The sequence below is a fragment of the Odocoileus virginianus genome, chromosome 8 (assembly GCF_023699985.2).
Source record: "Odocoileus virginianus isolate 20LAN1187 ecotype Illinois chromosome 8, Ovbor_1.2, whole genome shotgun sequence".
NCBI lineage: Eukaryota > Metazoa > Chordata > Mammalia > Artiodactyla > Cervidae > Odocoileus > Odocoileus virginianus.
The window spans coordinates 60,608,296-60,634,302 of NC_069681.1; the positions used below are offsets into that span (position 1 = coordinate 60,608,296).

At 37.3% G+C, this 26,007-nt stretch overlaps 1 protein-coding gene across 2 annotated transcripts in view; it reads left to right on the forward strand.

Moving 5' to 3' along the window:
• Positions 1-253: 253 nt before the first annotated feature.
• Positions 254-26,007, forward strand: part of DACH1 (dachshund family transcription factor 1) — a 455,863-nt gene continuing 430,109 nt past the window's right edge. The window contains exon 1 of one of the 2 annotated variants that reach the window (XM_070471591.1): positions 254-1,597. In XM_070471591.1, the coding sequence (XP_070327692.1) occupies positions 750-1,597 (848 nt within the window). In that variant the 5' untranslated portion in view covers positions 254-749. The remainder of the gene's footprint in view (positions 1,598-26,007) is intronic. The other variant, XM_070471592.1, reaches the window with a different exon arrangement.

The window sequence follows — 26,007 nt, forward strand, 5'->3', positions numbered from 1 at the left end:
GATCGCCACTTCTGGGTCTCGGCTTTTCCTCGCGGTCCCTCCTATAGTTTCTTTCCTAGTGCTCCCCCCTCCCCGCCCCCACCCCTCCCCCCGGCTCTCTCGCTTTCCCTGGGTCTCGCGCTCTCGGAGTCTCTGCTCCGAGTTCCTGGTTGGATAATTTGGGTTAATACTAGTGAGTGAGGTTTTTGCGGCTTCAAAGGGTATTTCAAGTTTCCGGAGCTCCTCCCCTCTGCACCGTGTGACAATAACAAGTCGTCCAGCCGGCAGCCTGCACTTTTCAGCTCATTTTCTCTCTGTCATTCCCCTCTCAATCTTTGATCAATGTACTTGCCAGGGAGAACCCAAGTCCTTCAAACCTCCTCCTTTTCACCTTCATCCTTAACTTGGTGCTAGAGAGCGGGACCCACACAACCACAGCCGACCCTGCCCGCCCCTACCCGCCCCCCCCCCCCAACCCCCGATCCCAGCCCCCGGAGAGGACTCACATTTCGACTTGCGGGACACTTTGTGCGTTTCTCTCCAGAGCGCCTCTCGCGCTCGCCCCTCTTGCGCTCGCTCGCTCTCACCCTCACCTCCTTTCCCCCCTTCTGCCCCTTTCTCTTCTCTTCTCTCCCGGAGTTGTGGCGCTCGTGGCCCCCTAGCTCCTTCTCCCTCCCCCCTTTTCTCCCTCCCTCGCCCTCCCCGGGGGTGTGTGTGTGGCAACTTTTCCCCTGGCTTCTCCTCCTTCTGTTTCCCCCTTATATGTGGCCATGGCAGTGCCGGCGGCTTTGATCCCTCCGACCCAGCTGGTCCCCCCTCAAGCCCCGATCTCTACGTCTGCTTCCTCCTCCGGTACCACCACCTCCACCTCCTCTGCGACCTCGTCTCCGGCTCCGTCCATCGGGCCCCCGGCGTCCTCGGGGCCAACTCTGTTCCGGCCGGAGCCCATCGCTTCGGCGGCGGCGGCGGCGGCGGCGGGCACAGTCACCTCCACCGGCGGCGGCGGCGGCGGCGGCGGCGCGGGCAGCGGAGGCGGCGGCGGCGGCGGCGGCGGCAGCGCGGGCAACGGAGGCGGCGGCGGCGGCGGCGGCTGCAACCCCAGCCTGGCGACCGCGGGCGGCGGCGGCGGCGGCAGCATCAGCGCCGGCGGCGGCGTTGGCGCCTCCAGCACCCCCATCAACGCGAGCACCGGCGGCGGCGGCGGCAGCAGCAGCAGCAGCAGCAGCAGCAGCAGTAGCAGCAGCAGCAGCAGCAGCAGCTGCGGCCCCCTCCCCGGCAAACCCGTGTACTCGACCCCGTCCCCAGTGGAAAACACCCCCCAGAATAATGAGTGCAAAATGGTGGATCTGAGGGGGGCCAAAGTGGCTTCCTTCACGGTGGAGGGCTGCGAGCTGATCTGCCTGCCCCAGGCTTTCGACCTGTTCCTGAAGCACTTGGTGGGGGGCTTGCACACGGTCTACACCAAGCTGAAGCGGCTGGAGATCACGCCGGTGGTGTGCAATGTGGAGCAGGTTCGCATCCTGAGGGGACTGGGCGCCATCCAGCCCGGAGTGAACCGCTGCAAACTCATCTCCAGAAAAGACTTCGAGACCCTCTACAATGACTGCACCAACGCCAGGTAAAGAGCCAGGGGGACGGTGGGGGTGGGGAGGGAGTCTCCGCCGCCTGTGGGCCCTTCCCAACCGGCCCCCTCGCCCTTCCCTCGCTCTCTGCCTGGCGCCGTTCTCTCAGCGCGCCCCGGGCGAGCGCGGCCCTCTGCTCCCTTTCCTCCGGGCTCGCCGGCCGCTCCCGACCTCTCTGAGAAGTTGGCACCTCACCCTGCCCGGATCGCGCTCTTCCGGCCGGGTCCGCCCCTTGCTCGCCCGGACGTTGGGGCTCGACAGATGTGGCTGGCGGGAACCCCAAGTCTCGGGGCGGACGGGGCGGGTAGGAGGCGGATGGTGCCATTCCAGGGGCCACAGCGCCCTTCCTAGGCTGCGCGGACGTCTGGGGACCCCTTTCAGCGCTGCTGTGTGCGCGCGCTCCCTCGGACCCGGGTTCCACCGCGAGGCGCCGGGCAGCGGCCCGGCTGCTCGGAGACGAGGGGCTAGATCCTGGGGGCGGAGGGAGGTCGTAACCCTGCCCCGCGGGGTTCGTGGAGCGGAAAGACGCGCTAGGGGTGAGCGCCCCGCGAGGTAGCCTAGGAAGTGGGTCACTTGGAGGTCGGGAGCGGGACGGTCCCAGAGGCCGAGAGGCCAGAGTAATCTCGGGGGACCCACATTGAGTTCAGCCCTGAAGCCCAGAGGGCAAGCCTGCGGAGGGGAGGGGAGGGGTCTGTGTATGCACGCATCTGTGCGTGTGTCCGCGCGCGCGCGCGCGAGCGTGTGTGTGCAAAGAAGATAAAGGGGTACGTTTGCCTGGGGCAGGCGCGAGGGGACCGGCAATGTTCCTGCCGTTGGGGGAGGTGACCGGGTGCCTGGGACTCCTGGAGGCTGAACTGGAGACATGGGGAGGGAAGACAGCAGTTTGCTGCCTCGCTCTCTCTCTCTCTCTCTCCAAACTGTTCTTTCCTTCCTTTCTTTTTTTTAAGGTTAGTAGCTCACGCAATGAGCAGGTGCAGGTTTTGCACTGGGATGCTCTGTGGACCTGAATACCGGTGCTGTAGCTCCCCCCGTCCCGCAAAGCGCGCGAACCCTGGAGGCCGCGGGACCCTGAGCCCGGCCGGACCAGTTTTATGCTAATGAATGCTCACTTGGGGGAGGATCTACCGAGAGGGGGCGGGAGTGGGGTAACTTGTCAGTTTCGGGGTAGAAGTGATCTTTTCCACCCACTCTCACTGTACGGTCTTGTCCCCACCGTTGGCTGCTGAGGGACAAGTTCAGAGAAGCCGAGTAAAAGCAAGCAGGGAAAGTTGGAGTCTCGAAGTGAGCGCGTGGGAACTGCGCTCAAAATTTGTGCGGAAACTTCGGTATCCTCCAAATAAGTTTAAAGATTGGGAGGAGGACCGGAGTTTTACTAAAACTCTTTTTATGTGTGCCCCTAGTATAGCTAAGGAAACTGAGGCGGGAAGGAGAGAGGCGCAGGACTAGACCAGAAGGAAATCGGGGTAGAAAAGCCCCTAGCTATTTCTTCCTTGGAGGAAGACTTCTGGCTAGTCCCCTGGGAACACTATAAGACGAGAAAGGCTCCAACTGCAATTCAGTAAATGCCCTACCCTGACCCATCCAGAAACTCTTTTCCGTGTTTACTTCTTTCTTTGTATGGGAGGCATGGTTGTTTATCTGGGTTTTGAACCTTCGTTTCTACTCTTCTTCGGTGAATGCTGAACACGCGCGTGTGTATGCGCGCGTGCCCAAGAATATGGACAGGTGGCAGTAAAGATTGAGGGTGAATCTTGATCACTAAACATCATTTACAGAAATAATTAGAGACCTTGGGTGTACAGAATATAAAATATTTGCCAAAAATCTACTGTTAAAGCTGTTTAAATCAGGGCAGAAAATTGTTACGGAGTTGTTTTAAAAATTGCTGCTTGAAATCTGAAGCCAGTTCAGATAAGATTGTGATAGAATAAGATTGTGATAAAATACCTATCCAGTAAATTGGTGAAGCGCTCTTTTTCTTTTTAGTAACCAAACGACTCTGCTCTTGAGTCTTCTTTGTGTGTTTTTCACAGCACACACTGTACTAGATAATTAATGGCTATTTCAGATAACACACACAAAATCGCTGGAGAAAACTGCTTCAAAGATTACGAAGTTATAACCAATTTAAAACAGGTAGTGTTACACTTCTCACAATTATTTCCTTGATGCTTTTGTTTTTTCTAAAATTTCTGCTTAGGTTTTGGAATTGAAGTCCTCACCATATGGTTGGAGAATATTCTTAAAGTTACTAGGAATGAATTTTAAAATATTAAGTTTTTCCCTGAGGTTAACAAAGGCTCTGGAGTTAAAACTTTTAGAACCAAGAAAAGTTAAATCCAGTGAAACTGTTTATCCCTTCAAAAATATCTTATCAGTACTCTAAAGTTTTAATACCTTACAATGAAATGTGTTATTCCAGAACTCCATTTGAGGTTAAATGTGGTAAGTTTGTTGGTTTACTGTTACATTTTGATCTTTTTATCAACTACAGGACTTTCTCAAGCCTAAATAATATGTAGATACTGAAAAAGGTGTGTAGTTGCAGATATATACCTAGGTTTCCCTAATTCTGCCATTGACTAAGAAGATAGAAAACTTATCACTGAACTCTCACCAAAATACACTGTTTGCATTGTGATGCCTTACTTTTTAGTGATAGTTACAAGTGTTATTGCCTTGTTTCTTTACTTTGGAAGCAATAGCTAAAATATTTTTCATCTTGAATTTCCCAAACTCAAATTATCCTGTTGATTCAAGTCCAGTTTGTTCCCTTACTATTAAGATCCTTTTTCATTCATTCCAGTTTATTCCCTTACTATTAAGATCCTTTTTCATTCATCTATATATATTGATTTCTTTCATTCTTGTTTCTTTCTCCTCTGGCTACTTAAGAGACTATATAAAGGAATAATTTATGCAGAAGAAGAACAGTGCAAGAAGGCAAACTATATGAAATAATACACACATAGTGTGCAAGAAACATCAAATCTTAGCACTCTCAACTTTTTATAGAATATATATCTAACTATGTCTTTTAATAGCATCTAGATACCGGGAAATCTGAGGAACCAAAGTTATGTTAAAGAAAGGTTCGTAAACTTGCTCAAAGTGGCTCAGTAAGTTAGTAAAAAAAAAAAAACTCGGAGTGCATTTAATTTGCTTGGGGCTATTGCATTAGTGTGCTATCTATGAACACTAGAATAAATGTTGAAGCCATCTGTCATTACCACAAGGAAATGAAACAGACTGTCACCTTGATAGTAAAGCTAAATAAAATAGGGGTTTCAAAACATGAAAGAAAATATAAGGAAATATATTTAAAAGTTGTCAAAGGACAAAGTCTGACCTTGATCAGCTTCCTCCAATTATTATTTTTAAACTAAACATTAGTTGCATGAACATGGCTTTTGCAACAGAGGTCACTTAATTAACTGGTAACCATTAAACAACAACAACAAAGGAAAGTAATTATAGAGATGGTCAAGTCTCTGTTTATCTGAGTCAGTTGCTTGTTTGGAGATTTGGGTTAGGATTCCATTTTCTGTGAATTCAGGTAATGAAAAGTGACTTGGTTCTATTTTGTTATCGAAAATGAATTTTTCTTTGAATATTGCCAGAAGATGATTTTGTCTCAGGATCTTCCAAACCAGCTTGTGATTTGGGTCCTACATAGACCTAGATTTGTGGAGTTTTTAACTTGAAAAGATTCCAGTTAGTTTTATCAGACATTTATTCACAGACAGTATTCTTTTGTCTTAAAAGTCAATACCATCTATGGAAAGCAAATTGAGAGAATTTATGTCTTTTTTTGTTCAGTAGTAATATATGAATGCGAGTTTAGTGTCAGAAGTATAAACTATTTTCTAATTCTTGGCTTGCTTCTTTTTGTCAGAAGTTTTTTTTAACAAAAAATGGCAATATTTATTTAACATTTCCTTCATTGCATGCTGTTCAGTGGCACGGAGTTATGCCTTTATGCCTCTGTAGAAAGTTTCAACACAATACAGACTCACTTCTCATAGATAATTATGATACTTGGCACAGAGAAATTAAAAAAATTACTTCAAATGAAAAGAGACTATGCTTTTGAAGTTTTTTGTATTATAGTAGACCAATGGCTCTTATAAAGGCTAATGTTTCATTTTATAACATTTCAAAAAGAATATGGCATAATTAGAAGAATAAGACCTAAAATGTGAAAGTTTGCTTGGTCTTTTATCACTTATTTCTGAACGCTTTTTAAATATTAGTGAATTCCAGTTTAATGGCTAATACATAAATAAAATATAAGAGTATTCTAACCTTGGGTTTACCTTATTTAATCAAATTATGTTGCAAAATACAAATTCTTGAGTTATTTAGATAATATCTTTCAAACCTGCTTTTTTTTCTCTTGGAGTTTGTCTCCAACAATATTATATTCATTATTGTAACAAAGTGCACATAATTATGAAGATCATGCTTGTTTACTTTCTGAGTTCCACAGTTAATACCGGGAGACACTTAATTTGATTTGTATATAGTATTTTATTTTGTGAAGCTTCAAGTATTATGTAAGATAAACTGCAAAATAGGCTGATTTTCAGAGTTTTCGTGTGTAAAATTTTTGCATTTACATGTAAGACAGAATTTTTAAACTTCATTAGTCTAAAATCTGCTGCTTTTCTTTTTTTTTTTTTTTGCTTAATCTACCACATATCATGGAAATTGCGTATAAATTATTGAGACCAATATTAGCCACTTTCTTTTTGCCTCACTACCTTCCCCAACCTCCTGAGATGTGACACCCAATATTGATTAAAGTCTTGGCTGGTTTGAGCATAAATAACTCTTCTCTTTGGTGATTTACCATGTGTGATTCACTAGCATACGAAAACATAATACGCTTTATTGTTTCTCATTTGCTGTTTTGTTTTTGGGATGTAAGTAGCATTTGTAAATTAGCTTAATGTGCAACCAAGTAGTTGTTATTTTAAGAACAGTTTGTGCTTTGACTGTCAATGAGTGCTATTTTATCTTTCCAAGTTATTTTACTAAATTGTTCACACACTTACCTCTGTTAATCACATAAAATAATCATTTAAATTGCATTGTGTTAGCAACATAGAACACATGTATTGCAAAATACAATAAGATATGAAACTCTCACAGGTTGTAAAATGTCTCCCTTTGAATTTTTATCTGAGGAATTTAGTTTGAAATACGCCTTCTGAATAGGTACAGGTGAGTCTTTTAGATTTCACTAAACATTTTGATTTTAAGGTCTCCATTACTTGGTTCTTTAAAAAGTTCAACTTTGCCTGAATTTAATCTTTCCAGGATTTCATTTTCAGATTGCTCACCAGGGGGAGAAATCACATGATGTTATATACCTTTAAAATAAACAAAAATTGTGACAAACTTGATATTAACTGTTTGGATGCTTTAATATGTATTTAATATTAAGTCCTATCATTTTATGTTTGAATAGTTATGAGAATCGAATGACCTTAGCATGTGCCAGCATGTGCCATTCTTTTAACTGCTGAGTTACTGCACTGTGATTGGTCAGGCGCGCGCGCGCGCGCGTGTGTGTGTGTGTGTGTGTGTGTGTGTGTGACTGCTGCAGCTAAAAATCTAGCTAAGAATATATTAAAAATACATTTGTATTTATATTTTCAGACTTAGAGACTACATTAAGGAGTCTCTTTTCCATTATATTTATATTCAATAATTTACTTCTTAATGAAGAAAACCTGAATTTTAAAAAAACCCACCAAATAGGGCTTAGGTAAGTGGAATATCAAAAACTCTGATCTGCATAAATCTCATATATCTCTGCATACCAGAGCCTCTGTGAGTCCACATTGTCCTTAAATTTCTTTACTTGCCTTCTCCTCAATTGGTCATAAGTATTTCTAATCAAAAATAATTTTTTGCTACATTAGCTGTCCTTTAAATAACTTAATTGCTGACATTTCCTTTTTAGAATATGTCACAGAATAGAAATGGCTCAATTAGAATAGTGAAGTTAGGTTACCAAATTATTTCTTTGGAAAACCAAAATACCAGGATAGTATATTTATAGTTGGTCTAGTAATTAGTTATTAAGTCTAATAATTAGTTATTTTTGGATTAAATGGTGGATCATTTTACTTTGATGCACCTATTTACTTTGAGAAGGTTTCTGAGAATTTTTTGAGTGTGTCTATTACAGATACCTGTCTGACTTGAATGTACATATTTATTTTAATTATTAAGTACATATAACCCTAAATAGAGACTAATGCTAATCACAATCTGACCCAAAATCAGAAACCTCAAGCCGGGTGCATTTTAAATTTCTTGTTTATTCTTATTTGGACTTATTTTATAAGATAAGAGGATTCCAAGTCACTCATTAAGAAAAATTTGCATGTAGGTTTTTCTAAATAGGATATCCAAATGCTCAACGACTAAATTTTGTTAAAGGTGTGGCCCTATTGCTTTCTGATTCATATTAGTTTGGAGTTGATCCAGGGTATCAAGCTGGGATTCTTTTACACATTTAAACATACGTGACTTGAGTGAAAGTTGTCAAAGACGTCTTACTAAACTGGAAAATTCACTGTGTATTTAACTTGTCTTATATTTTTTGTTTAAAAATATATTCAAGTGTCTAAAACTCTGCAGCATGACAACACACTGAATAGCCAGTTGCCTTAAAAAAGTTTCAGAGAGTAATGGTTAAAAAAAAAAAGGCTGTTTAACTGAAACAGCTAAAACGTGTTGTTGTCGAAGATGAACACAGTACCTAGAGTATATTGCATGTTTCTTGCAGGAAATAGAAATTATTGACTATAATTTGAGAATAATCATAATTTAACTATAAGTAGATTCATGCAGTGGATTTTGAAGGTAGTGTATGCTTGACAAGAAATTGGATATGCTTTTCAAGCACGATTTTCTCAAAGCAAATAGTGAAATGGACAGCAAATTAGATTGGTTACTTTTGGTTAGTAACATTGAAAAATTGAGAAATGTTTTCCTGTCCTTAGAATAAATTAATGGCGGGTTAAATGAAGTATTTAAAAGTCCCAGTGTACCTTATCTTTGAATTTATATACGGTATCAAAACTTTCTAAGTAATTAGATTACCTGTCCAATCACAACAGAAAAAAGAAAGACCTTTCTTCAAGGACAAGGAAAATGTATCAGGAAAGAAAGAGTACTAGTTGACAGAGAATTATTATATATTATAGAAACACATAGAAGCATTTCTAGTAAAAACTTACTAATTCAGTTTAAAAAATGTCATTTTTAAAGCAAAGGTAGTTAAAAATCTCAAGAATATGTTAATTAAGAAAGATTTCGTTACTTTCACGCATCGAGCAGAGGAGTGTTTTGTTAAAATCTTAAGCTGATTATTTTCTGAAATTGTATTAACAGCAACAGTAGGTGAGCTATTTTATTCATAGCCTTATTTTTTAAAAACATTTTGCTTAGGTTTAAACAAATCAGTGAAGATGTAACTAGTCTTTGAACCCATCACAGCTCTGCTAAAATACTGATGTATTCTACAGTATTAATTCCTATTTTGTATTTAAAATATCTGAGTTTTTTTTAGCTTAACTTTTTGGGAATGATATTTATGTCTTAAGTGAGGCAGTTTGTAGTTTAATAGTGCCTCTGGATTTTAAATGAATAACTTGGAGCATTTTTAATTGTAGTCTCACCAATCACACATTTTATACTAGGATGGATGTTCTTGTGTGTGCAACAAGTGTAAAAAATTTTTATCAGTATTTTAGGAATCTTTGTGATGGATGTTTTTGTTTGTATTAAGTTTAACCCACTTGTGGTTTATGTGCTTATGCTTAAGTTATTATAATATCTTTGTTAGGAAAGCTTTTATGTATATGTATATGTGTATGTACCTACACACACATGCACATAGAGCATAGAGAGAGAGGACAAACGAATTATAAAAACAGCTTAATTTTGCTTTCCATAATTTATTTAATATAAGATGACACATGAAAAACCAATTTGACTTTAGTGAATGACCACAGAAAACTGTATTTAAAATTAATTTAGGGTGAAAGATGCAGTCTATATTAAAATGTTTTAAGATATAATTATAAATACAGTATTTTATGGTGGTTAAGATAGTGATTAAACACTTATCTTGGTTTTCCTAGACATATTTTATGATAACTAAGATATACTTTTAATTCTCTATGAAAAATATTTGTACTTGATAATTTTTTTTGTATGAAATTGACATTAAACTATTAGGTACTAGAATCTGTACATTATTGAAGAACATTTAAAGTGCTTGATGTCATTGCACTATTTCTTTTATTGGGTTATTTCACTGCTGCTTGCACTTTAGAGCAAGCATATCCTTTAAAATCAGAGGATAAATGATAGGAAAACAATTTCATAATCTAAGAAAAAAAGATTGCTCTTCTTAAAGCTTTGCCATCAATGAGATGAGTTAGGAATGAGGTCAATGGGTTAATCTGCAGGTCTACATAAGGAGATGTATATTACCACTTCTTGCAGTGGACTGTAATTGTCTTTGAAAACACCTGGTAGAGGTCCAGTGAAATTGAAATCCATTACTTTCTCAATCATTCCATGGCGTTTGTCAAGTCATTACGTCATTGAGAAAAGTGCAGGCATGCATGCATTTTTTTTTGCAAAGTAGAAAGGAGCTTATATTAATAAAATAGTGGTTGCTTAAAAGACTACCTCATCTAAAGCTTAAAGAATTAAAAAATAAAATAAAAACACCTGGACATAGTAACTGTAAAATGACATTTGGTAAGAAGTTCATCTTTGCATTTAGTTATCTAAGTAAAAATATTTCACATTGCTTTTTGCATCATCTTATATGCATATATTTTTATAAGTTAGTAAAAATGGTTTCAGAATATTTTATGACTTGTGACCTCTGACACCTTTATTCATACCTTCTAAGAATGCTCTGACAAATGTATATTATAATCAAAGATGAATAATGTCTTCTTTTGACAGATTGTTTTTTTTTGTCTTCACACTATTGACAGTACATGCAGATTTGAACTTGTAGCCAGGAACAGTGCTTCCATGCTTCAAATTGCCAAAAGACCCCCAGGGATAGAAACTTGACCTGCTTTTATGAAACCATAGAATTACATTTATACAAGTTACCCCATGGGAAAGGAATGAACTGATCCCAATTCAAACCTTAATATTGGAGCCTTCTGGGTCAAATTTGATTTTTCTTTCTGTTAACACCTGTTTAGCTCCCAAATTTCGTAACTATATATTCTTAGGAAATTTACAAAATACTATTCATGAATGACTTTTCACAGTTAAGACAAAGTGCCATCAAAATTTTGCAGCTATTCAAGTTTTCACATGTGACTAAGATGCTCCTTTTTAAAGTAAAATATCTAACTTTTAAATATGCATCCTAGAATAAAATGGTTACCTTGTATTTTTTATTAATTTTTTGTCACAGAAAAGTCAGTCCTAATAGGTGAAAAAACTTTTTTCCCAGGGAGTTACTCCCTGTGATTACTTTTCAGAATACAGATTTTTATATGAACATATTTTTATTTTCTTAAACTCAAATTTTAAAAGGTTAAAGTTCTTATTTTATTGTTAGTTGGATCACTTGAAAGTGTTTCCAGAAGGCTACTTTTGCCACTAGCAGTAACAAAGGAAGGAGATCATTGACAAATTGCATACATTAAAGCCAGTTTTGTTTTAGTTATGTGGACTGGGCCTAAGTTGGAAAAGGGATGTTAATCATTTGCTTAATTTCTGGAATATCAAAATGCCATATCACATATATGCAAATGGATGACTAATATAGAATGGTAGGATTATAATATCTCTTTGCTTATAACTGGCAACATTAAATGACCACCATTAGATTTAGAACCTACTTCATCATATGGAATGACTTGCTCTCAATCTTGTATATGTAGAAACATTTTATAAATGGTAAAGCAACACATATACATATATACCCTCCACTAATGTATACAAAATGACCATTATAATGGTTAAATAATTCCATGATTAATTTTGAAATTGAGGTTAGCAAGTTCCTTCTAAAATAAAAATTAGAAAGAATTTCAAAGACTTTTCACTTTTTTTTCACTTAGCAATAATAAAATCATTTGGCTAATTAGTTACTTTATTAACAAGGACCAAACATAAAAATTCCTAATAAGAATGAGTATAACAATCAGTTCCTGGAGTTTGGAGGAAAAACACAGAGATTTCCAGTGGAAGGTATTACTATCATAAGTCGTGATCATCAAGGAGAAAATATTAAGGTTTTTAAACATGTGTTGCTTATTATTTTTTATTGGTTGTCATGTGGTAAAAAATTAAGTTTCACTGTCAGCTACCATTTTTCTGCCTTGCCTTGACATACCATTTGAATGAAGCTGAAAATTAAGTCCATCGTTTGGATGTTTCCTAAGATCACTCTGATGTCAGATTTCTAAAGGCAACAAATATTTCTTTTCATTTCAAAGTTTGACCCAACTAGTTTCATGGGGATTTGACATGGCTGTGGCTCTGGGCATTCCCTGACTGAAAGGGAGGAAAGGAGGTAGATCATGTCACTCGACCACATCTTACAAAGATCCTAGTTTAGGAAAGGCAACCTATTCTGACTTTTGTACTGGTGATAATGTGAAGTTTCTTTCTTTGTCTTTCAGTGGCACTTTGCAGCCCTGTTTCCGATAATGACTGATAGGGCACGGAGTGAACTGCAAAAAAGAAAAAGAAACAGCTTAAAAGATCTTGCTATAAAATGCATGAAAGGAGAGGTGGAACTTTTATATTTTAGGTAATTCTCTTTGAGTAGAGTGATCCTTGATGTTTCATAGAATTTTACATCATACCTAATACAGGAAGTCTTTGGACTTTCATTCTCTTAAATACCTTTATCACCTAAATTGTCCTCATAATAAATCCTCTTTTTGTTTGGTAGGCACTCTAGTGAAATTGTTCATGAAATGTAAATTCGTATTTACCTGGAAATATCTATCCAAGCTGGGTGTTTGAGCTGTTGATATTTAAATTGGATTCCTCCAATTCAACAGTGTGAAAATAGAATTGATTTTTGTTTATTTCCTCCTAAGTTTAGGAAATGAAATTCAAATGGTATTTATTTGATCTGAGGTATACTTATTTTGCTCTTTCTTTTGGGGAGTGGGTTAAATAAGGGCCCATGACAGGGACGCTGTTTGTTTTTCACAAAAGTTGTTTGTGATTTCAGGTACTCTTGGGAAATCTCTTGATCAGATTCACATCTGTTCCTGTCAAAGTGGGTGCTAAGATACCGGTCACCCAGCAACCATGTCCAAGAGGGAATTGGGCCGATAATAACTTCAAAAAGGAATGACAGATGCTAGATTAGGATGAAAGACAAAACGCATGAAAAATGAGCTTGTTAGAATCAAAAATTTGTTCAAGCACCTTTATGCAAATTAAATGAATATTGAATATTTGCATGCATTTCTACTTTTTCATTTGATTGAAAAGAGAAGAATAGCACATTTAAACTCACAAATGTGACTTCTTTCTTTTGTACTAATCAACGTACAAAGCTGAATCTCTTTTAAAAAAATCAGATTAGCCACCTGGGTTCTTATATCTCTATTAAGTGTATTAAAATGTTTTTCTTATAGCAGTGGTACTCTTTGGGATAAAAATTTGTTTACCTAGTTTTTTTCATAATAAACAGTCTCGTGTGAAGATTATTTTAGATAAACATAAATCCATTGCTTGAGAAAGCATTTCAAAGGTAACTTTATCCTATTGTCCTTGAAATTGGTTAATGTGCATTAATAAAAGATCACTCAAGATAAGTTCACACCAAAAGCACAGGCTTTTCATTGACTGGTTAAATCACAGTGCATTAAAGTAAAGCATTGTAGTATTCCTGAAATGAAGAGTAGACAGATCTCTTCAAAATTTAAGATACTTTTTGATATATTACTAGTTTTTCTATTGAATTGTTCACATACTAATCAGAATTTAGAAGCATCTGATAAAATGTAGTGATTGAGAGAGCTTTCCGAGTCTTGGTTTAGCAATGTCTAATGTGGTCACGTAGAGAAATTGATTTTCTTCAGAAATTAATTAATTTTTCATATCGCCCTAAGCTGCAGTTAAAAAGAGTGCATACTTGTCTGTTTTTTCCAGAAATATTGCCTAATCATATTAATACCATTGCCCCAAGGATGAAAAGATAATTGTACAAATGCATTTGGAAATATGTATCACTGAGTATTTATGATTAAATTATGCAAATGACCCAGCTCTCATCCTTTCCAGACCCAGATTGTCTAATTAGGATTGATATGCTGAATAGATGTTCCAGAATTTGAATACAAGCATGTCCAAGGAGCAGAAAATTGGAAATGACAAGGCTGAAATCCAAAGAAAAGTGTCTTTCGTTTCTACACTTTGTTAATGTGCTGTTAGCAGTTAGGGTTTTTTCCCTCCCTTTGGCTATTTTGTGACTCAGATGCCCATATTAGATGCAAGTATGTGAAATGAGCTAAACTTTAGCAAATAGCATTTCATTTCTATTTGGTGCTTGTTTAAAGATAATAAACCCCTGGTCATTCAAAGAGACCATCACTATTAAGTTGCTTCAAACAATGTAAACGTAACCTTAACTGAGTAACTTTTGGAAAAAACTTCCTTTATGTTTGTATCAAAGCTTTATTTCAAAACTGGCTCTCCAAACTTCATGGTATACTAATACAGTATTTTCTAAGGATGTGCTTTCTTGAATATACAGTTTATTCATTTAATTCATTTACTTAAATACCTATCTCCTTATATTTGGAGAAAACTGTTCCAGTAACAGCTCTGATTGGGGGGGGTGGTGGTGGGGAAGCAGCACTTTAAATGTAACAATGTTTGAATTTGAAGTCCTCAGCAGGCTTTCTCCCTCACTGATTACACTCATTCATCTTAGATGGAGGGGTGGTAGTGAGGAGGTAGGAAGGGACTGAACTGTCAGGACTGCGGCCTTTGTTAAGCAGCGGGTAGGCACTGCCTCTGAACTCGCCTGGCTCCTGCTTTCCATCTGCAGGATGATGGATTGCTATGTTTAATACATTTCAGCTTTTGTCTGTCATAGTGTGGACAGACAGCACTATCAGTGATTTCAACAGTGATTAGGGAACTGTTTCAAACCCCTCCTATTGGCCAGACAGCTTCCAGGAACGTCTGATGAAACATACTCATTGGCACTCTCACCATGTAAGTGTGTAGTTTGACTAGGCAGAGATTGTACATTCACTGTTTAACTCAGCGCAGAAGCCCACTGAGAATTTTACTAGACCTTACATTCACTTTAGAACAAAGTTACGCAAGACAATATTGTAAGAACATTTGGGGTCTCAAACGAAAATATTTCTCCCAAGTAGTTCCAAATTAAGATACATTTGTATTCTTTAAATATTAGCAGTGTATGCTTATGGCAGAACTGTCTTCTGTAGACTGGTGTCAGTTGTTGCTGTGCTTATCAATATTGAGCTTAGCTATATTGAGGGGATAGAATTCGAAGACTGTGTTAAAGCAGTAAGACATGACATGGCATGCGCTATTCTGGGATTTGCTGAGCTGTGGGTGCTTCGTGGTTCACAAGTCTAAAGAGTGAGTGATTTCAACAGCCAGAGAGCCACTAGGTACAGCTCAATATTTTCCCTGGAGTGTCTTACTCTATTTATAAAACTGGTGCTAAGAAAAATACAGTTAACTGAAGGAAAAGAAAATATGCTTTTAAGCCATTAATAACTTAGGCAAAGTTTTATTTGGAACATGGAACATATCTAAATCAATGGAATTTTATTAATATTATTGCAACAGACCAAATGTAAATTACAATGTAAATTTAAAACTGTATTATAAACATGAAATTTTAACTCTCAATAAGTAGGTAATTATCAAAATGGGGCTTCCTTGGTGGCTCAGTGGTAAAAGATGTATCTGCCAGTGCAGGAGACACGGGTTTGATCCCTGGGCTGGGAAGATCCCCTGGAGAAGGAAATGGCAACTGACTCCATATTCTTGCCTGGGAAATTGCATAGACAGAGGGGTCTGGTGAGCTACAGTCCACGGGGTTGCCAAGAGTTGTATATGACTTAGAGACTAAACAACAGCAGCAATCATTATCAAAATAATTCAGCCAAAGATTTGAAACAAAATCTAAATCAGGAAAATCTGTGTGTTTTCAACTAATCTCTACTAATAGGGAAGAGTAAAGAAAAGTTTAAATGTTAGCCCCAAATATTAAATGAGAATAAGAATTCCAGGTCCCCAATTATATTTTGTCTTATTGATGTGCTTTTGACATTGCGAATTTTTTATCTGAGATTCAGTAAAGGTTTCTGGTTTTGAATATGTGGTTACAAATATGCTATGCCATGCTCAGTCGCTTCAGTTGTGTCCAACACTGTGTAACCCTCTGGATTTCAGTCTACCAGGCTCCTCTGTTCAGGGGATTCTCCAGGCAAGAATACTGGATTGGGTTGCCATGCCTTTCTCCAGGGGGTCTTCCTGATCCTGGGGTTGAACCCCAGTCTCTTCTGTCTCCTCATTGACAGGTGGGTTCTTTACCACTAACGCCACCTGAAAAGCCCATGGTTACAAATATGCAGTCCCACAAATTCATCCATACACAGCATATCGTGTTTCTTTTGAACTGGTTCAATAGCTAAACTCGTTGGCATTTTGATATTGCTGATTTAGTAATAATAAGGACAGGTGGGGCTGTAGTTTCTGTGAGAGTTATAAAAACATTCATATGTTTTGTAACTTACCTTGTTCTTTGCTTTATTTTAAAGCTTGTCTTACCGAAACAGTGTTCAGCACTAGCATGAAAATTGTGCACTCATTCAGCATATTATTAAGGAGCCATTCGTCCAAGTGAATCAAAGGTATAGCTCATAGTAGACTTTTGTACAGAAATTACATAACTGGGATTTAAGCAAATCTGGATTTTTAAATCAAAGCTATTAACAATTTTTATAGCACATAGTGAAAAAATGGACCACCTCGCAACATTGTGGTACTGCCTAATCACTGTGATGTGTGGCTGTCAAATTTTTAGAGTGTTGCATCTTCATTTATCTCCTCCATAGTGTAGATGAGGGCAGGCAAGGAAGTGTCAGGGTGTTTATTCTTTTCAAGAAGGATAAGGTCTGAGGGATCAGCTATTAGCAGCTCCCATCCCCTGAAATCACTGTGATGTGTGAAATTTCTACCAAGTCAAATGGAAATGCATGGGTGAGGCAACTAGAGTAAAGGTTCTGAGTTTTGAGCTCTCAGCAGCATGGAAGAAGAGATGATGGTCAATACTCTGTTCTGAAACAGAACCATCTCATGGAATGACTGTATTTTACCCAGTGGGAAAGATTGAGGGCAGGAGGAGAAGGGGGTGACAGAGGATGAGATGGTTAGATGGCATCACTGACTTAATGGACCTGAGTTTGAGCAAACACCAGGAGATGAGGACAGGGAAGCCTGGTGTGCTGCAGTTCATGGCGTCCCAAAGAGTCAGATATGACTTAGCAACTGAACAAAAACAACAAATATTTAAGGAGGTAATCAGTGGTCAGTGGAACCTTAGGATTAAGGGTCTGGCTGGGGGATAGAGCTTAAAGAGAGGAGAGGAGCTCTTATACAAATAAAATCTATAGACACTTTCCCTCCAAATATTATAGAAAAATCTAAGTGTTTAGCAAATACAAATGTGTATTTTGCTCATAGGTGAATTATTCAGAATCAGATTTCCTGTAGCATTGAGAGTGTGTGTGTGTCTGTGTGTGTACACATGCATCCACATGTATACTGTATGTTGACAACCCCTGTTATACACATTGCCAGTCCTATGTTTAGTTAAACACCATAATTACAAAATAATACAAGTCATTTGTCTTACTGTGGTTAAATAAAGACAAAAATGTGTGCTAGAAAGTAAATGAATAAGTTTCTCAGGAAGGTAAATGGACGAGTTTGCTCTCTGGAAATGTATCATAAAAGAACTACCTTTAATCCACTTCATCCATCTCTAGCCACAGTGAGAGTATGCTGACTTCTGCATGCGTGCACAGAAGCTCTGAGTTTAGTGACCAGCTATTACTGTTTGGGGGTCCATAGTTTGTGGGGAAATAAGGAGTCAGGTTGGCAGGTTCAACTTCTTATTTCACTAACTTCCTATAATGATTCTACCTCTAATGAGGTGAATTACTACTGCATGAAAAAGGAGAAAAAAGGGTTTTGGCCATCTTAGCTAATAAATCACATTGACTGCATGGCTGATCAGATCAATTGTGCATAAATCAGTGCCTTAAAGAGTCTTAAACTAAGATTCTACCAAAGACCAATCGATCCACCAGCTTGTGTAAAGGCATGGTCTCTTGCCCGTAGCAAACTGAACAGGAGTCCACAATATTGAAACTGTTAATACGCTGTCAAGTGTTGAATGTTTTCAGATCTCAAGAACATGGCTATGATGAATAAAGCAGTTGTGATTGGGTCACATCACCTAACACATTTTTGTCTTCTCTAGTTCACTTTTATTAGTTAGTAAGGAATTGTAATTCTCAATACATATATGAAAGTTAAGTTTTGAAAGCTTTATCAAGTGTAATTTTGGGAGTTGTTTTCCACAAAAATATCATTATTTCAAAAAGAAATTGTTTTGACTTTCTGAGAGAAGTATTTCATTGTTATTATAGCTATTATCTGAGATTGACTAATCTATAGACAACTCAGATTTATAAGAACAGTCTAGGAACTAGATTTCAAGTTTCAATTCTATCAGTGACTACCTGGGAGATGTTGGATTAGTCAACTGGAACTTTCATACTGTCAAATGCAAAATGGGGATAGTGAAAATAGCTTTTCTATTTATTTTAAAAGAAGGTTGTGAGGATAGGCATGTGATGGTAATTATTTGAAAGCACTTCAGAAATAGTAAAGTGCTTTTTAAGAGTTGTTATCTGTTTAGAATTCCCACTGTGTGGGTATGTTATTTGCTCAGTTGTGTCTGACTCACTTAGACCGCACGGACTGTAGCCTGTCATGCTTCTCTGTCCATGGAATTCTCCAGGTAAGAATACTGGAGTGGGTAGCCATTCTCTTCTCCAGGGCATCTTCCCCACCCAGGGATCAAACCCAGGTCTCCCGCATTGTAGGCAGATTCTTTACCATTAAGCCATCAGAATTCCCATTACTTTTTAAAAATTGAGATATAACCCACATTTTGTGTAAAGTGTAATGTATACAATTATTAATATTAATATATACTTTAAAGTTGCTAAGAGACTAGATTGTTAATGTTCTTACCCAGTTGTGTTTTAAAACTTCTTTTACCAGAACAATGCACAAAACATAAAGACGAAAACCTACATTGATTCTTCCTATCATGCTCTGCTGAAAAGGAAGTGACAGTAAAATCATAACAATTAAATTCTTTCTTAAAAGGAGAATTTGTGAATTCTGAAAAGTTACAGCCTTTTTATAAATATAAGGTTACTGAATTTCTATTGGCATTAACTTTCAAACATATGTTAAGTAACAGTTTAACATGACAAAATCTTTAAAAAGGAAGAAAAGATGAAATATAGCTACAGCATCTGCAAAGGAAATAACTTATTTTGTTTTGAGGAATATGACATCCAACATCTATAGTAACTGCTATGCAGTTCTCTATGAAAGCAGGAGATTCTATGAAGTTTACATCAGGTTTTTCTTCCTTTTCTTTGTGCTAAGTCAGGTATTATTGAATCTTTGATTTCTTTTTAAATTGCCTAGAGCATTCCATTTTAGTTAAGTCTTAGGATTTTTTAACCAAATACATAACTTATAATTATTCTCTACCAAGAATCTCGAAATCCTCTCATTGGCTATTTTCTGGAGTCTCCTATTTTGAAAATAAATTTGGGATAGGCATTCAAGCATCTTAACATAAAATTTGGTGTCTGCCAAATATTTGGTGAACTCATCAATATAATATAATGTTTTCTATCTCAGAATACTGTTGTTCTGCTTTGTCTTGAGATTTATGACATGTCTTGACATTTTTGTAAATTATGTAACACACACTGTTTCTTCCATTGTTATATTGTGAAATTTAGTAGGCTGTTGAAATTGGATCTGATTGAGTTTCTCCTTGCAATTTGTCTACAAAAACATCTCATGTCTAAAATTCACCAGTGGAGGGGAAATCCAGGTAGATATTTCTTGGTGCATTCTTCCTTTGTGTATGAATAGCTAAAGTTTTGTAATATTTGTGATCTGCTGTTAACAGCTTTAAATACAGTTAAGGAGCTTGCTGATAGAAAATCTCGTTACTTCTTGAACTCCTCAATTAATTTTGAAATTTGAAGGAATTTAATTTCTTGTGACCAATACTTACCTCCCTGTGATTTTTCTAGGCTATTATCTTGTCTCTATCTAGTGAAAATTCTCTGGTACTTTCTGGCACATGGTGGACATTCATTACAAATATAATTGACTTTCTTATAGAATTTTTGTTTGTGTATTATTGAATTTTATTAAAATACTCTTATGAGATTCTTAATTTTGGAGTATTTTAGTTATAACCAAGAAATAAAAGCATGGATACAGTATATATGTTCTAGATTTTTATGTAGAAATAAAAAACAAAGTGAAAGTATATTTAACATTAGTTCTTCAGCATAATGGAAGGTGTCTTAAATTCTGGAATGTATCCCATATTCTTGCAGTAGTTTAAGCACAAATATTTAAACTTTGTGAATCTTCATACATGTATAGTTTACTAAGATCGATATTTTATCTTTATTATTTTAATCAAATTATTAATTGAAGTTAATCTATCAGATTAATTATGAAAGATAATAAAAATATAATTTTTGAAGTACCTAAAAATTTTAACTGAGAGGCCAGACAAAAAATAAGAGCATATATGTATGCAGTTTAAAGCATTACCATTATACTAAAAATTATAGTTACTATTATTAGTGATTACTATTTGCTAGATGTTATCTCTTTCACTCCCCATAATGGCCCTAAGAGGTAGGCTCTACCTGCTTTTAAAGGAAGATGAAGATGCTAAGAGTCAGAGCAGTCCATTGACTTGACCCAGGTCACATAGCTAGTACCTGGGTAAATGTACTAGCTACTACATAGCAAGTAGAAGGAACAGAACTCAAGAAGCTTCATTCTTGGAGTTTTATTTTCTGTTTTTCTATTCAAATAATTATTAACTAATGACTCTAATCTAGACTGAAGTTTGAATATCATAAGCTATTTGAAAATAATGGCAATAATATAATTTTATCAAAAATATTCAAGAGATAACAAGTGTATTCTGTGAATCTGTAGCAATTTAGTAGTTTCATTGGAAAACATTAACTTTTTTTTTACATTTAAGATGCAGAGTAAGCCAGTTATAGTTTCTTTCTTTATGAGAAATACAGGCATGACATTAAATTTTATATTCATTAGCATTTTAGATTAATTTTCATTGTCTCTTTAACTAAATGTTAGAAGCCTGTGGTATGTCTTTCCAAGTACAAGGTATATTTTCTTACTCCCTTTTTATTTCTGAAAAATCTGTTACAGTGTATTTTAAAAGATCTTTAGATCTTTTACAGCAAAACAAGTTGTATAGATAAGGTCAAATTTTGCACATAGATAAAATTGGAAATAATTGCAGTTTTAATTTAATTAATCCATGCCTTTAGATCAATGGTTAACTGTGGGGAGAAAATATTTGAGTAAGTGGGTTTTATTCAGTTGTAGTTCCAGTGCTTTTTTGACACATTCTAATTCTCATTCTGCACCTGTTTTATGGTTCCATTGGAACAGTACTGTCAGAATAAGTATAAAAAACAATGTTAGTTGCTCCGTTGTATCTGACTCTTTGCAATCCCTGGGCTGTAGCCTGCCAGGCTCCTCTGTACATGTAATTCTCCAAGCAAGAATACTAGGGCGGCCAGCCGTTCTGAGTAATCCACTCCTATTGCTGAGAGGCTATCACTCCCAATGGATATAAATAGGTTATTTTTGAAAGCTTGAAAACTATTCATCTGAGCATGTGATTGGGATTTAAACATTACTTGTATAGGAGATAAAGCCTACTATAGGCAGAGTTTGTGACAACTCTTCCCATTTTTAAACTGGGAGGTAACCATGGGCAGTTTAAGGCAGTGTCTGTTTTCCTTCATTTATTGTTTTTAGGAATAAACTTCCTCATCCATTCTCAGTTATCCGTCTGGATGCCTTCTTCCATTCAAGTATCTTGCCCTTCTTTTTGATGTCTTTAGATCTTTTTTCCCTAATTTCTCTTTCATGGAAGAAAAAGTACTTGGTATTTTGGCATCTTCGTACTCTATATGAGAAACTTGTCGTTTATCAGATTGGCACATTGCTGCAATGTGCAAGTTCCTTGGTGGGGAAGGTGCATCACTTTTTTCATTTACATCTATTCACTTTAATTCAAGTGTGGGAACTAATGTTTTTTCACCAGGTAAATATCATGTGAGCAAAGTGATGGAACTCTTATTATTTCAGTATATCTACAGTTAAAATAAGGAATTCATTGTGGTAAGAGCTAAATTTTTTGAGTTTTTCTGTTAATGTTTAGTGTCTCATCAAAGTCTTGCATAAGTGATATATGGCATAAATCAGGAACAACACTGTCATTTCTTATTCATTCAAGAGAGAAGATAGTAGAATTTATGTACAGTATTTCTCAACGACCTCTGTATTTTAAATGGTGGCTTGCTAAATTACACCAAATGTACGTTGAAAAAGTGGCACATGCCTTGATGTTTCTATAGCTTTGTGTCCATCTATCATTACCCTACTAGTAGACTCATTATAGAGCTCTACCACAACTTCCCATTGTGGCCCTGGTTGCCTGTCCTGCATGATTTGAACTATTTCCTCACAATCTTGTCTTTTCAAACAAACAGTACTAAGTGAAATAAAGTTAATTCATGGACGTAAATTCATTCACTAGTTCTGCTACAAATTTTAAGTACATTGAATTGTTCTGTTTTAAACTGTCATGCTCTTTAGAGTCTCAAATCCTTATTCTTTCTTTGTAACTTTTAGTGCGAGGATTCAGAGCAGAGACCTTTCTCTGGAAAGACAAGAAGGGCTGAAGGAAGCAGCTCCGTTTTCACTTCTGCTAGAGACCTCTGTCTTGAAGATCTGACTTTGCCCTTTCCTCTTACAAAATTTGATTCTTTGCATTTATGACTTCACCAAGGAGACTGTCACTCTGTTTTGCAATGTGCTCATTTAAATGTTTGTAAGAAATACACATATCAGGTTTAAGCATTAGGCAAAGCTGCCTGTAACTTTCATAATAAGTGTCTTTCCAGATGATCCTAATATGCATGGTCCATGTGCTTTTTCCTTTGGTTCAACATATTATTGCATCAAAGAACACTTCAATTGGGTCTTGGCATATAGTATATTTAAACTGAACTTTTTCTTCACTTGTATGGATCTAATAAATAAGGAAAGTTTCTTGGGGAAACTTAAATTTTATTATAGGGTGATAAATTTGGAATTTAGAGTACTGTTGTTTTCAAAATTGAATAGAGTCCTACAAGCATCGAGACTATATTTTAAATCTCTCAGGTGACATAGGGTAGTAAAAAAGAAGCCAAACAGATTTTTCATAGAGTAGTGGTTTCAATATTGAAATGTTAGAAGTACCTCTGGTTCACTAACTGTGAAATGTTATTGAAAATTAAGATTCCTTCAAAGGAGATATGTCTCACTTGAGCTCACTTTGTTTGCTAGAAGTCTTCAGCAAGTAAGAAGAATAGATAGCTTTTGACTGGGAAATAATTTTTCATTGTTATCAAACTTGCTGAGTAAGTTATAGGATAAATATTTTAAAATTTAGATTTGAATAATAGGTGATTATTTAAGTGTCTCCTCTTTTTTTTTTTTTTTTCTCATCTCTACTAACAATTCCTCATTATCCTTCAATTCTTTACTAATTTTCCAAATTTCTTTGGGATTCATCTTCTTCCTGCACTCTTCAATTTACTCAGCTTTCAGTGTCCTTTATAAAGTTCACACTATGGAATGATATTTCCTATTCTATCAACACTGTTTTTTTTTGCAAGGCACTAGCCAAGGCGTTTCACTTCACTCTCATGATAGTCCTATCTCCATTTTAGAGGAGGGTACTGAATTACAGAGAAGTTAGATAAATCACCCAAGGCAATGGGTGCTAAATGAGGAGGTGACCTCATGATTCTAATTCCAGATCCTACACTTTTAACTACTAAAAGACCCTTACCCTAAGGACAGTTGCGTACAGTCATTTGAGTTTTAGCTTTCTCGCTTGCCAGTCAGGGAGGCTAACACTTAAACAACAAGATGAGAATTTACGGCAAGGAGGACAAAATTAAATGCCACAGAAATCACAAACTACATAGATGTTAGTAGGAATACATAGAGGTAAGTAAGAATTCAATAAATACCCTTTGCCAGATCCTATTTGGGAAAGAGAGTTCAAAAATTAGCACTTACAGTCAGTCAGTGTAAAATCCATGGTGACCAACTTCTTGGCAGCAGTTCTGCAGTGACCTTAGAAAGTTATAGACTGGTTTTCCCCATTCCTAGACAGTCACACTCAGTAAGCAGTACTTGTTTGTCTCCAATATTACAAACAAGTGTGTTTGTTTAGTGAGACAGCCACCATCCAAAGCAGTCTCAAGGCTGGCAACTGTAACTAAATTTAATTTTCACCTACAGTTCACAGTTTATTCATGGTAAGAAGTGTTTCTATTCAAACATCCTTCCAGTGGACCAAGAAAAATGGGCATTTTCTGTCAGACCAAGAGTTTCAACTCTGGGGTTTTATTAAAGATGAAATTAAATAGAGAATTGCTTTCTCATTAGAAAATAGGTAGAATTACGTTTGCAATTCTATTTTGAGTTGCTGTACCATACATGTAAATATTAAATTATTATATTAATACTATCAGAAATCCTGGGAGGAAAATAACACAATGCATAAAGCAGAATTTAGAAGACAGTAAATAGATAAATATCAATAAATTTTTTCTAGTTAAGATCTTGTGATTTCATAACACTGTATGTTTTGTGTTTCAGAAAATACTATGGTTATCAGGAAAATGAAAGTCTTCTTTATGAAAATTACCTTTAGAGGCTCCTAAAACATAAAATACATCCTTAGGCATGTAAAACAGTGGTACCACCATAATGTAAACATGTGCTAAGAATTTTTTGGTGTTCTTCCTTAATTTCACACCTGCTCTTTATCATTGTTTTAGACCGAAGGAAAAATGATAAAGTCTTTGTCCAAGTTCATAAATCATATCTCTCTTGAAATCCAAGCTTAAAGACTTGAATAGGAACAAAATTAAAATCAAATTTATCTGCTCGGATACTGGCATAGCCTTTAGGACTTGATTGCATTCTTTTTACATGTTTTATTGCCTTGCTCTATTTTCCTTTTTATCACCTTCTTTTCCTTTTATTCATTTTGCGTTTTTCATTATTCTTTACCCTAATTTTGTAGTATTAGCAAAGGATCCATCTACATTTATGAATTTAAGTATTCTGAAATTAAAGCAAAATAAGCAGACATAATTGTGCAAATGCCTAGAATGATACCTTTAAAAAAAGGCCCTTGTTATTTTCTAGATATTGGTCATTGGCCTGGGTGGAGATCATAGATCAGGGTATACCTGTTAACCAGGATTCGGTGATTGGGTGGCAAATAGAGATATTGACCACCTCAGGAATTCTGTTTGTTATACAGTAAAGGACTTCGAAGATTATTTGGTAGATGATGAAAAATAATTGGAAGATTTTTTTCTTCTGGGAGATTTTTAATTGGAGGAGCATGATATGGTTGGACTTCTGGTCTCAATAGGTAACTGTGATCCTCAGAAGGGTGAACTAATAGCATTTTAAACTAGAGACTATGACAGTAATCCAGTTTGAAATAGCTAAGGCAGCAATAGTGAGGATTTCTGCTGCTGCTGCAGAGTCGCTTCAGTCGTGTCAGAATCTGTGCGATCTTGTAGATGGCAGCCCACCAGGCTCCCCGTCCCTGGGATTCTCCAGGCAAGAACACTGGAGTGGGTTGCCATTTCCTTCTCCAATGCATGAAAATGAAAAGTGACAGTGAAGTCGCTCAGTCGTGTCCGACTCTTCGCGACCCCATGGACTGCAGCCTACCAGGATCCCCCATCCATGGGATTTCCAGGCAAGGGTACTGGAATGAGTTGCCATTGCCTTCTCCAATAGTGAGAATTGAGAGAGGAAAAAAGAAAGAAAAGAAATTTAAATGGACTGAGTAAAATGTTTGGGGAGGGAGGAATGAGTTGGGATTAGCTTTGTAGTGTTTGATTAACAAGGCTGT